The sequence below is a fragment of the Antrostomus carolinensis genome, unplaced genomic scaffold (assembly GCF_000700745.2).
Source record: "Antrostomus carolinensis isolate BGI_N321 unplaced genomic scaffold, ASM70074v2 Scaffold53675, whole genome shotgun sequence".
NCBI lineage: Eukaryota > Metazoa > Chordata > Aves > Caprimulgiformes > Caprimulgidae > Antrostomus > Antrostomus carolinensis.
In genome coordinates, this window is record NW_010319458.1 from 1 (window position 1) to 13,091 (window position 13,091).

Genomic DNA, 13,091 nt, shown 5'->3' on the forward strand with positions numbered 1-13,091 from the left:
TTATTATTATTTACCAGATATTAATTTAATTACCCTCAATCATGAATAGGACCTTTTATGATGTTTATGAGCCTCTTGGTCTTAAATATTTCTCTGCTGGATGAGGCTCCTGTTTCAGTCTGTCAACGAGCAATAGGTCATCGCTGGCACTAGCCCATGCAAAATGCTTCAGAGGCAGTGACAGTCCCTGTAGTAAGCAGATGTGGGATAACGTGATGCTCCCAAAATGCTCAGTTTTCATTCCAAAACTGTTGATTTAAGCCCAGAAACAACCGTGGTGGGTTTGCTTGGTTTCCACGTGATTGTGTGGGATCGATTGCTGTTGTATCTTTAGCTCTGGCAGTGCTGGTCCTGTCCTCATCCAGTCGAGGTAACCCAAATCCTTGAACCCTTCTGGGTGTGTAGGGAGTTCAACCGATGTTCTTGGCACTGACCAGAGCTACGGCCCTTCTGCATGGTCTGTGTTGACATGAAATCATTTGGAGGATCTGGTTTCCCTGCCAAATGAATCTTCAGTTCTGCAGTTTCAGTGAGTGCTTGAGGGAGGAGAAGACAGGGAAGAGCATGGGTGGCAGTCCTCTGAGTTTGTAGCTCTGTCTTTCTCAGGAATACCTTCTGTGCCTCTCCAGTTTGAGAATTTCTTGCCAACATGACTCTCCATTTCATTTTTGTACCTTCCAAATTTCTTGATCTGAACAAGACCAAATTCTACCAGTTCCTGATGGTACATGTGAAAATATTTTGACAGCCTTGAGTTTACCCGTGCTCCTTTTCTTTGGGTGCCTATCTGCGTTTTATAAGGTTAGATATCTATAATTTCTGTACACTTTTAACAACTCCTCATGTGTATCTCTGCTCTTAAATATCAGTCTCGGTGTGTGCAGATTCCTGTCACTTCTTTGCTGTCCTTTGTCCCTCATTCTTCTCTTCCCTGTTTTCTTGACCCCTGCAGTTCTCTAATACCCTGTTCAGAAAGAATAAAGAATGCAAAGAGATCTTAGAGGCAGAAAAAGGATTTGAATGCTTGTCCTCATCCTTAATTGGAGTGTACCTGCTTCAGCGCTGTCTGCAAAAGTACCTTGAATAGGGAAAGCTGGAGTGTATTTTATAAAATGAAGTTTGCTTATAAAACAGTCTGATTATTTGGTCAGTTTTCAAAATTCTCTTCTTTCACATTGGCAAAAATAACGCCACTTGGAAATCATGAAGTTAATTGCATTTCAAATAGTCTCTGAGAGAATCAAGTCCTTGGCTTCAGCTGTGGTTTTCTAAGGCTTTTCTGTAGCATTTCCCTGTTTTCTAGCATGTTCTTTCCTGTTGTGTAAAGAATCAGCAGCGGAGCAAAGTAATACACAGCACTACTAGATGTGTCAGCTGATTAAGTGACAAATACCTGCCGAGAGTGATATAAGCTGTTGTCTTTAACAGAGCAAGTGCATGGTTTAAAAACTGAAATACATTTTTGAGTTGATATCCCAATTACAAGTTGATATCCCTTAGCTTAACAAGGTACCTCAGCTTTGGAAGTAGAATTGATCCTACTAATCATTAATAGGAAAAGAATTATCAAATGTAATCACCGAAGATATGTAAATGTCAGGGAATTTGAATGCCTAGTTAAAGTTTGATAAGATGGTTATAGGTGACTGTATTACCCAATTCTAGATGAAGTGGGTTTCATGAGAAGAGGCGATGTCGCGGGGCAGCGCGGGAGGGCAGTGGCTGTACGAAGGCGTCCGTCGATGTCCCTTCGCTGCCCTGGAGGGAACCCGTCTGTAAGCGACTCAAATCCAACCCAGCTTGACGTCATGGAGAATTGTTTCTATTTTCTTTTGTCTGGTGATTTTTATTTATTATTTTTTTTTCTGTCCTACAGTTTGCTCCTTTGTCTGGGGAGGAAAGGGGGTTCCATTGTGGAGCAGTTGTTTGTCGTCGTGGCGTGACTGTTAACAAGCTCTTCATTTTCTGGTGATGGGTGGAGGCCTTATCAACACCAAAATAGCCAATATATTTGTTATCCTTGGCGGAGTTTTAGCCAGTGAATAATTTTGATCTGTTTTTTATCATACATTTGCAGAGGTGCATACATTTGAAATTAGATTGTTGGATGAAATATCCCACATAAGAGAGAAGTTGTGGGAGGTGATTGTTTGCGCGGCAGGCACTCAGAGCGCAGGATCCTGCTCTTATTTCCCACACTCGTAGAAGTTGCATAACATACACGCATCTTTCGGGTCTGTGCACTCAGTCTTTCTCTCAGTCTTCTTTTTATATCTTTATTTATTTGTCTTTAAGGCCAAATAAGCATTTTCTTCCTTTTCTCAGAGTTTTACTGTAATTGTTGAGCGTTTCTCTATGTTAGCCAGGAGCCTCAAAGCAGATCACCAGTCTTGGCGCCAGGCGTGGGTGATGGTTCTGTTTGGATGTAGAGACCTTAAATAGTTTTTCCTCTGTGCTTTAAACATAAACAGGCTTTTCTCTAGCAGATACAGTATTCATCTTCCCAGTTTTGTTCTATTTTTGGTTTAACAGGCATGCCTGAAATATATGGGAAGAAACAAATCCTGGTTTCCTTTACTGAGTTGCTAGTGACCTGCTTCTGCTTTTAATGAAGGATCTTATTTTATAGATGGGTAGAAAGACTGCAGAAAATATTTGATGCCACCAGTTGTCATCCTGTTTTCTCAAGCAGTAGTTATTATAAGGGGAAAAAAAGAGATTGTATTTTACGATGCTGTTAATGGTTTTATGCCTTTTGAGTGAGAGAGGGCTGCTGGAGTTCCTTTGTCTGAAAACAGTTCCTTTGTGAAGCTGGGAAAGTGGCAGTGCTCTGATGGTGGAAATACTCTGATGATTGTGTGATGTGTTTTGAACTTTACTGTAGTGACTTCAGCTCCTGCTAATAGGACATCCATGCAGAAAGGCAGCAGCTATTCATAAGGAACCAAAGAAATTGCTGCTGCCCTGAGTGGTGTCAGTTTTAAATTGTGCCACTGTGGTGGAAATAACCTTTGGAAATGTGAGGAAAGCAGTGCTGGGGTTGAGTGGAGATGAAGCAGAATGTTGCTGGTACATCACTAGTGTCTTTTTGTGCTTGTGAATTGTGTTATCAGTGATTCTGAGTCTTAATTAAAAAGTATTTGAGTATTTGATGTAAAATCAAGAACAGAACACACACAACAAGGATGCTCGCTGAAACACCTGAGCTCACTCTGCATCTCTTCCAAAATGAAGATCTTTTATGTGGCACTCTTCCTTTCCCTAGCTGAGAATGACAAGAGTAGTTTAAGACTTTTTTTGTGTGTATGTTTCAGATTGTGCAGTGAACGTCCATAAGAACTGCAAGAGTTTACTGGCTGAATGCAGCAGCATCAGACCCAAGGTAGGCTTTAAAGTTTGTTCTTCTTTTATAATGACAGTGCTGGACATAGTGAGTTTAATTTAGTGCGAGTGTCTTAATTTACATCAGTACAGAATCTTGCCCTACATCTTTCAGACATCCAATAGTTATTAACTTGACATCATAGTAATTTATGACGATGTATGGAGGGAAAATGAAGTGGAATGTTTTATTGCCATACTGAAAATTACTTACCATTGCTTGTGTCTTGTCAGAGCTGTGACTAACCCTCCTAAGAACACTCAAACCCATCACTGTTTTGGGGAACACAGTTGAACTATATGGTACCTCTGTATTTTAACAGGTTGTGCCACCTCAAAGCTGATGGAAGAGTGTGAGGGACTGAGGGGAATTTGGTTATAACAGTTGCATATTATTTATCAGCTGAGCAACGCAGAAGAAGTTATTTCAGTTTTGAACTGTGATGAACTTTATATCTTGCTAAGCTGTTCATTTTTTATCTGTCACTGTGATTGCATGTAAGGTCACAGGTTGGTTTCAGATAGCTGTCCATCCGTCGGGGTTTTTTTTTATTCTGGTATTGGCTTTGAAAATAATTTCCTCTTCCTGATAATTAATTATACTTGAGGGAGTTTTAGTCTGTTTTAACCTGCAAGTGTTGATGATTTCAGGGACTGACAGCAGGTTAGGGAATAGTATGAGGATGGGAAAGAGAGCAGAACAGCTCAAATCTGGGCAATTAGAGGTTAGAGGAAGTGCTTTCAGCCATTGGTGATTTAGAATGTAACTCTTTTGAGAGCAAGAAATGTTCTTGTGGGGTTTTTTGTTATATACTTTTAAACTTCTCGAGGCATTGTGCATTCTGCTTTTAAACCCAAAAATTCACTGGCTCTGATGCTTTCATTTCCATTCTTCATCATCTCCCAAACTTCCATGGTTGAATCAGCCCTTACAAACCATTCCTGAAGAGAGCAAAGGGGGAGTGGTGGCACAAAATGATCTGGGGAATGAAGTCAGAAATGAGATCTTCAAAGTGAAATGAGACTCCCAAAAAGCCATTTGTTACAGACTGTATTACTGTTTAATTTCTTTGCATCTTAGATAAATTGTTTCTCAATGAATTGTAATATCCTGGTGTTGTAAGAATGAGGACGTTGTACAGATTGCCAATTTTAAATGGGCAGTCTAAATTTTGGTTGAAACTGGCTGGGTTTTAGTTAGTATTGCTGTAAATTAAATGGCAACAAAGTGTAGGTGAAGACTGTTGCATAAAGGGTTTGCTTTCATTTAATAAATTATTTATGCTCATAGCTTTAATTCAGCTGTAACTTCATTTTTTTGTTCTATTTCAGTCTGGTTTTTACTTGTTGGGATTTTTATACAATCTATATGATGACATTCTGGAATGTGAAAAAAACCTAAAACTTTTACCCTGTCCAATCTTTTATATTTCAGTATCCATCTTCACTTCCAGGTAGTGCTATATGGTAGGGAAAATATGATTTAGTTTGGACTGAAAGTTTGGTCTGTATGTGTAAGAATATTGCATTTTTTTTTCCTATAGCAGAAAGATTTGCAGCACAGACCTTCTGGATCTCCACAAAGTTCGCCCCAGTGCATTTCCCCAGGTTTGTACTAAAGAATGATTTCTGTGCTCAAGGCTTATCTGTTCGATTGTATTTTTTTCTTTAATATGTTTTAAAGGCTATACACAGTGTCTTATTGAAGTATAGAAAAGGTCTCTTTTAATAAGATGGCTTCATTTTTTTTTCTGTTGGGAATGGCTTAGAGGCTCCTAGCAATCTCCTGTGTGTTTTTATCTTTTTATCTTTTTATTTTTCTTTATCCCTACTTGCTGTGTAACCTCAAAATATCATGGTGAAAAGGGATCAATAAGCTGGTTTTTCATTGATTGTCTATTCTCTGGCCTCTGAAAAGACTAGAACTGTGAACTTTGTTTTACATCAGATTTTCATAATTGTCTATTTAAAACTTGCCTGCAGCTAGTGGTTGCTAGAAATCTCTAAGACAAGCTGGCACTAATGGTCTGAACATAAATCTTTTGTTGAAACAAAGTGAGAAAAGGGATTTGGGAGGAAAAAAAACCCAAAGAACAGCTGTATTGCAGCATATATTTTGAAATAGCTTTTTGCTACTGGAAAAGACCATCGTGCTCACAGGTGGATGATTTAAATGGCATTTTAATTTGTAGATATTATGAGGTCTGCGTTAACAGAACAGGCTTCTTGGCTCTCAGGTGATTGACTGTGAGTAGAGCAGGATTATTTCCGAACTTGCAGTTGGTGTGTTTGGTTTCTTTGATGTCTGTAGGAAACACAGTTGACATGAATGTCCAAGTAGCGCTGGGAGCATCGCGTACGTTTTTCTAGGGTATCATTTGACTTGCATTGCAGGATGTGCTTCTTTATGAAACACTCCTCACCAAGAGGCTACGCAAAGGGAATAATTGTTATAAGAAGATAAGTAGCTGTTTGTGTTACCAAGAATGGTTTTGTGCATTTAGGGGAAAGTGCAGAGGCTAAAATAGGAAACAATAAGGAATAATGAAAAAAGGGAAAGGCTGTGGCTGTAGGGCTTGTCGTTGAAACAGCTCTGTGGTACACAGTCTGGTCTGGTGTGATAGGGGAACAACGATCGATACGGGCTCTCAGCAGTGTGCAGACAGTGCTAATTGAACTCAGAAAATGGCTTTTTGTTGGTGCAGACTCTGCTAGGCAGCCAGTACTTATTTTTTCATAGCCAAAAGCAGAAGCTGGTAGTTAAAGGAACAGCTAATAGCATGGGCATTGTATGTCTTTACCCACAGGCTAACACTGCAGACTGCAGTGCCCAGCATAAAAAGCCAAAGGTGTTGGATCACCATTAAAGAGAAACACATTTTAAGAAAGGTACAAACTGTGTTGGTTGTGTCCCCCCCATCCCTCTCCCAACATTTTACCCCTGGAGACTTCTAGATTTGTCCTACCACTGTGAAACAGAACTTTATGTTCTTGGCTTGAGGAGCACAGAAAGAGAACTCGATGGCTGATGTTTTCAATACTTCCCCACAAGGAAATGAGAGGGCATTTGTGATTAAGCCTTTGCTTAAGAAATCTGCCTTTACAAATCTTGCTGATATCTACTTAGTCTCTTCTTTTGAGACAGTGGGCTTGGAGCTCATCACTTGGAGGTGATGGAGGAGGACTCAGTTCGCCCAGTTTGTTGTAGACTGAGCTGTGTGTGTAGCCAGGAGATTTCAAACCCAAACAGGTGTTGGGAAAGGTATTTCCAGGAGGAAAAGATGTAGTGATAACACTTCTGTTAAATGTCATTAATGAAATCTCCCCTGCAGCCCTAATATGATTCTAGTCAAGTGTTTTGAGGAAGATTAAATGGGAAACAAGCAGCTGTAGAGCATGGGATATCAAGAAATGTGGGAAAACCTGTTTTTTGAGAAGAAACATGAATACCTTGATTTATCTGTGCTTGGTTGAGCAAGGCAGAAGTGGAGGGAGAGTTGATTGTTAGTGAAGGTACACTGAGGAGCGCAGACTAAGAAAGGGGAGCTTCTGGGGATGGGTAGACACCAGTGTTTTTACGAGCAAAGTTGTAAATTGGTAATGCATAAACCTTGGTTGGGAACTGGAGATCATCTTGAACCTGCTACAAGAAGCAGCCTCTCAGACACAGCCCTGGAAGAGGAGTTCAATCTGGGTGTAAGACAAAATTTCCTTGAGAAGACAGAGTCCTGGGTTCAAGGATCCACGAGATCTCTTCCACTCCCACGTCCTTAAAAGCACTTTCCAAAAAGAGGCAGCTGCAGACCTTGTCAGTGACAAGTTTGAAAGATTGTCCTGCCTGATTCTTCATCTTTGACTTCCCTGAAGTTCCTTTTTCAAAAAGCTATATTTTGTCTCCTGTTCCTTATCATTCATTACAGACATTAGTGCTAAATAATTGTATCCATTTTTTATAAGTCTATTACAGGCTTCCATGTGTTGTGTAATAGTGATTAAAGCTTTAAATATCCTCCCAGTTCACAGTCTGTCTAGATTGAAAAAGCATTAAAAAAGCTGCAGTATTAAAATTAAATTTAGCTCTGGTATCTATTAGGTTCAGCGTGTGTGCATGCAGATATAAATCACTGTGTAGCAATAAGCATCGCAAAGAACTTGTGGTTTTTATGTGATCTCAGATTTTTTCTTGTTTGCCATGAAATGTTCTCTGCCCTTATACGGTAGGGTGTGAATAATTGTGTGTAGATTCTGTTGTTTTACTAAAGGAGAAGATACTTTGCAATTTCCACACTAAATGGGCACAGTAGGGACCAATTTCCTGCACTTCAGACCTGCTGATTTAGCCAATACAGTAAGTTAAGTGGCAGCTTTACATTTCTAGAAGGATCACAGGTAGTATAAAAACACTGCATCTCTGGGGCCACTTTACTGTGCCAAGTCTGAGGGCAGCCAGCAGCGAGCATGGGGAATACAAATTCAAAAAGCAGCGGCAGGAGCAACACGATCCCAGCTCATCCTGAGCTCTCTTTTTGTGGTTCCTTTTCAAGAAAATGGAATGAGAATGTTTTTTTGGACAACGAGCTCTTGACATCTAAGATCCTGTCTGTTCTCCGTCCTCATTCGGAGAGAGGTTTGAGAGCAGGAGATCTGCAGTGTCCGCCTCATTTTCTGAGCACCAATTCAATTTTTGCCTCTTTAGCCGCTTCTTTGAAGGAGCAGCCCCGCAGTCTTCTCCTGGGACCGGATGGCACCCCAGTACTGTCACGGAATCTCGGTATGACTATCACCCAAAGAGGAAATTCTCAGTCTTCATTGAATACTGCTGGAGCTGTTAATAAATTTGGGTAAGTAAACTGCTTCTCTCCTAATTCACTAGCTTCTGCTGCTCCCCCCCCACCCCTCTCATGTGAAAAGAAAACTGGTTACAGAACTAAAAGCAAGAACTCACCTTGGTTTTCAAGCTCAAAAGAGATTCGTTGAGCTTTTAAGGCTGAAATTCATTTTAAATACCCCCTAAACAGTAAGCTATTTTTTAAAAAATTTAAATCACCTTTATTTAGTCCCTCTGTACTACGTCGTGAAAGGTATCAGATAAAAGAGAGCAGTGTTTGAGTATCTCTGCCTAGATTATGGTTTTCATGGGTGTGTTTGTCTTCAGATTTGTTGATATTCAGTAATCTCTTCCCAGTTCAGTTATTCTGGCTTGTGCTAGTTCTGACTAGTGGAGGAGACAACAGTGCTTTACATTGCAGGATGCCTGGATTAAAATAGCAGACGAATTCAAAGCAATTCTGCTGTTTTAAGTAGTTGTTTACTTTTTATGTGCCACAGTTATGCTCCCTTCTCAGTGAAAGTGCCCTTTGTACTCTGAACTGGCTATGGCTTGTCACCAGGTGATGTCTTTTGAAAATGTCGTACCAGAAGTTACATACTTGCTCATGCTGCTTTAATAAAAGCTGTACTATTTCAGCAATGGAGTTGCTAAATTGATTTGACTGTTTAAAATTGTAGCGCAACGATAGTTTTTATATCTTTATTTTAAGGCACTATAGTTTAGGAAAGATGCTTGTTAAAATAGTTGGATTTTTTTTGTTTGTTTGTTTTGTCAAGCAACTTAAAAAAAAAAAAATGTTAATGCTCTGTTTTGGTCCCTTGGTCTAATTTCTTTGGCCATTTAGACTAATTTCAGGAGACATGGATGAAGGGGATTCAGGCTTTATAAAATTCAAGCAGACTTCAGATGATGTTGTCTCGCTTGCACCTTCAACAGCAGACTCCATTTTTCTGGAAGGTATGGAATTTCTGTGCTTTTCAGGATTTTTATGCAATTTCTTACCACGGTCTTAAAGCAGCACTGAGATGTTTTTGCTCTTGTTAATGATTGTAATGAGGGATATGGTGGGAAACAATTTAATAATAATTGAAATTGAATGTGCTTTTGGTTTAGATGCATATTCTGTATCCCTCCGAAGTGAAATAGAAACAGATGCTCATGAGTTTGAGGCAGAGTCTTGGAGTGTTGCTGTGGAACAGTCTTATGCAAAAAGGCAAAAGAAAGACGTTATGAAAAGGCAAGATGTCATTTATGGTAAGAGTATTTGTTATTCTTATAACTTTTTTCTATTTCATGGTGCCACTGTTTTGAAACAAAGCAGAAATCATTGTTTTTTGTTGGCTCCCACTTTTGAGTTGTGCTTGAAAACTAAAACTGAGTGAAGATTTTCAAGTCTGTTACTAGTCTTAGTGTCCCTAAGTCCTCCTGCTAATGATTTTAAGCAACCCTGGAGTTTTCAGTATGCCTATGTAAGCAGCAAAGCCTAAATATACAATTAGGGAATAGCTCAGCTGCAACTGGGAGACATTGTTAAATAAGTAGGGTCAGTCACTGTTTGGTTGGGAGATTAACAGGGTGAATTTGGGAGCTTCACATCTGTGATGCAAAGGTTGTGGTGAAGAAGAAGGTGGTGCAAAAGATGGCGGCCCTCAGAACCTGCTCTTTTATATCTCACTAGTCACTGCACAGCATATAAATGACTTTTGATTTTTGATTTTATTTTTTTTAATTTCTCCTTGCCCAGAACTAATGCAGACTGAAATGCACCATGTTAGGACACTGAAAATAATGCTGAAGGTCTACTCCAAAGCCATGAGAGAGGAACTGCAGTTCCCGAATGCAGTCATCAACAAGCTCTTCCCCTGTGTGGATGAGCTGCTGGAGATGCACGGGCAATTTCTGCTCCAATTAAAGGAGCGACGAAAGGAATCCTTGGAGGAAGGCAGTGACCGAAATTATATAATCCAGAACATTGGGGACCTCTTGGTAAAACAGGTGTGAATTAAATTCTGCCAGTGTTGTCGACTCTATTCAATTTCTAAAATTGGTTATATATAAAAAAAGGTTATAGTTATGTTATGTAAAGATTGATTTAATACTAGGTTTAAGATTATCTTCCCAGTTTAACGTGTGAGCCTGACTCCCAGGAATGCATCTGGTCACAAATAATATGAAATGTTCATTAAATGTTCTTTGGGCTTGTGTGTCTGCATGTTGTGGGGTATGTGACTGCAGATGGGTTGATTCTGTTTTTCATCTGTTCCAAAAATAAAAGAACACATTCCTAGTGTCCATCCCAAACATGGCTCTCTTGCATTTAATGCTGAGCTTCTTGTTCTGACCTTTTAAAAATGCAGTGAAGATCCTTTGAACTCATGACAGCTTTAGCACCCATTCTGGTATGGAGTGGATGCAACAATTTCTTCTATCATGACCATTTTTTGCCCTTCACCTTTTACAGTCCTCAGTCTTTTTAAGTGCAGAGGCCCAGAAATCCTTTTAAAAATGTCCATAATGTCAACTGTCATTTAATATTTGGTTATTTTGTGGTATTCCAAGCTCTCAGATGTCACGCTGCATAAACCTCTCACTTCTGACACAAACAGAATTGAAATAATATTGAAGAAATATCTCAGGAATCAGTTATCATAAAACCATGTTAAACCTGGGTGTTGCAGTAGAGGTGGGTTTACTCTTAAGGCTTCATGTTTTTCATTCTTATATTTTCAATTAGTTTTCAGGTGAAAATGGAGAGAGAATGAAGGAAAAATACAGTGTGTTCTGTTGTGGACACAATGAAGCTGTTAGTCACTATAAAGACCTGCTCCAAAGCAATAAGAAGTTCCAAAACTTAATAAAGGTAAACAACAACCAGAAATCTCCCATTCTGACTGTGTAAAATACACTTGACGACATTAGGTTTTATTTTGTACTTGAAGAGCTTTTAAATTTGAATGAGCAGGATTAGAGGCATATTCTCATTATTTGGTGGGTTGTTAGCTTCTTGTATTTTAGATCTTTTGAGCTGTTTGGACACAGAACCACAATGAGCAGGTGTTAAATTTGAAGCAGGCTCTTGAGAGCACATAGGACTGGGGGATAGAGCATTTGTTCCCTTCATGGCTCTATCACTGACTGCCCTGCTGCTTCACCACCCTTGTAAACTGGCTTGATAATAAATTAAATCAATTATAAATGCTGTTAATGAATTACTCTAGAAAAAGCAAGTATTCTTAGTCTAGTTTTGCCCATTATGTCATCTTTCCAAAACCAGAAGATTGGCTCCAGGGTGGTTTGTTTATCTGCCGTGCACTGTAATGTGCACTTAATAGGAAGGCTCAAGGAGACCAAAGTGGAAGCCTGTAACCTGAAGCTCAGATGGCATTGCACAGTCCTAAGTATTCTCATTTTCCAGTCATCAGCAAGTGATACTGTGTCAACTTTCCACCCTGGCTCTATCCATATAGCTCTTCTAAACTAGGTATCTTCAAAAGTGAGAACTCTTTACTTTCAAGGAACTAAATAAGTGACCAGAGTAAGTGTTTTAGATATATAACCTCAGTCCTTGTAAAGAAAGATCTTGGTACTGTGTTCTGCTGCCAGGATTGTTCTGTACCTACAGCGAGACTTAACTAGTGGGATTCTGGTGCTTTACAGTCTTCCCTTTCTAAACAGGAAGGTGTTTCTACTGGTGAATGTACAGCAGTAAAATAAACACCTTATTCATTATTGAGCTAATTTGGCTGTTAGATGGTTGGGTCTGGTTTTAAAAAAATATAATACTTTTCTGTTTAAGGACTGATCCTATTTTAAAAAGCAAATAGGCAGACAAACAGTTCAGATTTGGCACTTTCTCTGCTTGGTTTCCTGTTGAAAATAATCCCTAAAATAGTATTATAGTAATAAAAGTAATTTTTGATGTTATCAGTTTTGTTTGGTAAAAGAGTGCAGCTAATTTTGTGGTACTGTACCTAATTGTACAAGAATCTCTTGAGACAGAAAAGGTGGGAATGGAGAGGCGAGGCAGTTAGAAGAGTGATACAGACACAGCGGATGTGATGGGTCTGTCTTTGTTTTCTAGAAAATCGGCAACTGTTCCATTGTGAGGAGACTTGGTGTTCAGGAGTGTATCCTCCTGGTGACACAGCGCATCACCAAATACCCCGTCTTGGTGGAACGTATCATTCAGAATACAGAGGGTAGGTTGTTAAATCTTTCCTAGAAGCCTCACAGTTGTTGATCACAGTTAATCCTTTTTCTCCTGTGTTTTCCATCTTCTTTCCTCATACAAGGAGGGGACCCAGATCAGTCTCAACTCATCAGGGGGATCAGGAGCAGTGTTCACTTTCAAGTCTGCAACCACAAAACAGTAGTAGTTAAACCTGTCAGTTGATTAAAGATTTAGAGCTTTATGATATTTTATTTTATTTTTCAATTTAAGGTCTTAGGAAATACTGTTAGCTCTTCCGTAGGGAACCTTCATGTTAAAATATATTTGAGTAGCTCATATCTTGCATTCCAGAGTTGAAAATGTGACTGATTGCTCCTCTTTTCTCTTAGCTGGAACTAGAGATTATGAAGAGCTGACCCAGGCCCTTAGTTTAATTAAGGACACAATCACTCATGTAGATGCCATGGTAAATGAGTGTGAAAAGGAACAGCGCCTTAAAGAGATTATGCATAAAATGGAGCTAAAATCATCTGGGAAATGCAAGAATGGGCTTTTCTTCCGGAAGGATGACATGGGACGGAGGCGGCTTCTGCTGGATGGGATGCTGTACTGGAAAGCTGCATCAGGGCGACTCAAAGGTAAAGGACCAGGAAGGGGAAAAGCACAACTAGGAAGCAAGATTTTTATTTTATTTTATTTTATTTTATT

At 39.4% G+C, this 13,091-nt stretch overlaps 1 protein-coding gene across 1 annotated transcript; it reads left to right on the forward strand.

Moving 5' to 3' along the window:
- Positions 1-3,360: 3,360 nt before the first annotated feature.
- Positions 3,361-13,021, forward strand: LOC104525941 (rho guanine nucleotide exchange factor 18-like; the record flags this gene model as incomplete). Its single annotated transcript, XM_029085256.1, has 8 exons — positions 3,361-3,382; positions 8,078-8,222; positions 9,057-9,169; positions 9,326-9,466; positions 9,957-10,207; positions 10,947-11,072; positions 12,294-12,411; positions 12,773-13,021. Coding segments are annotated over exons 1-8 (1,165 nt in total), but the record flags the coding sequence as incomplete, so codon positions are not given.
- Positions 13,022-13,091: the final 70 nt, after the last annotated feature.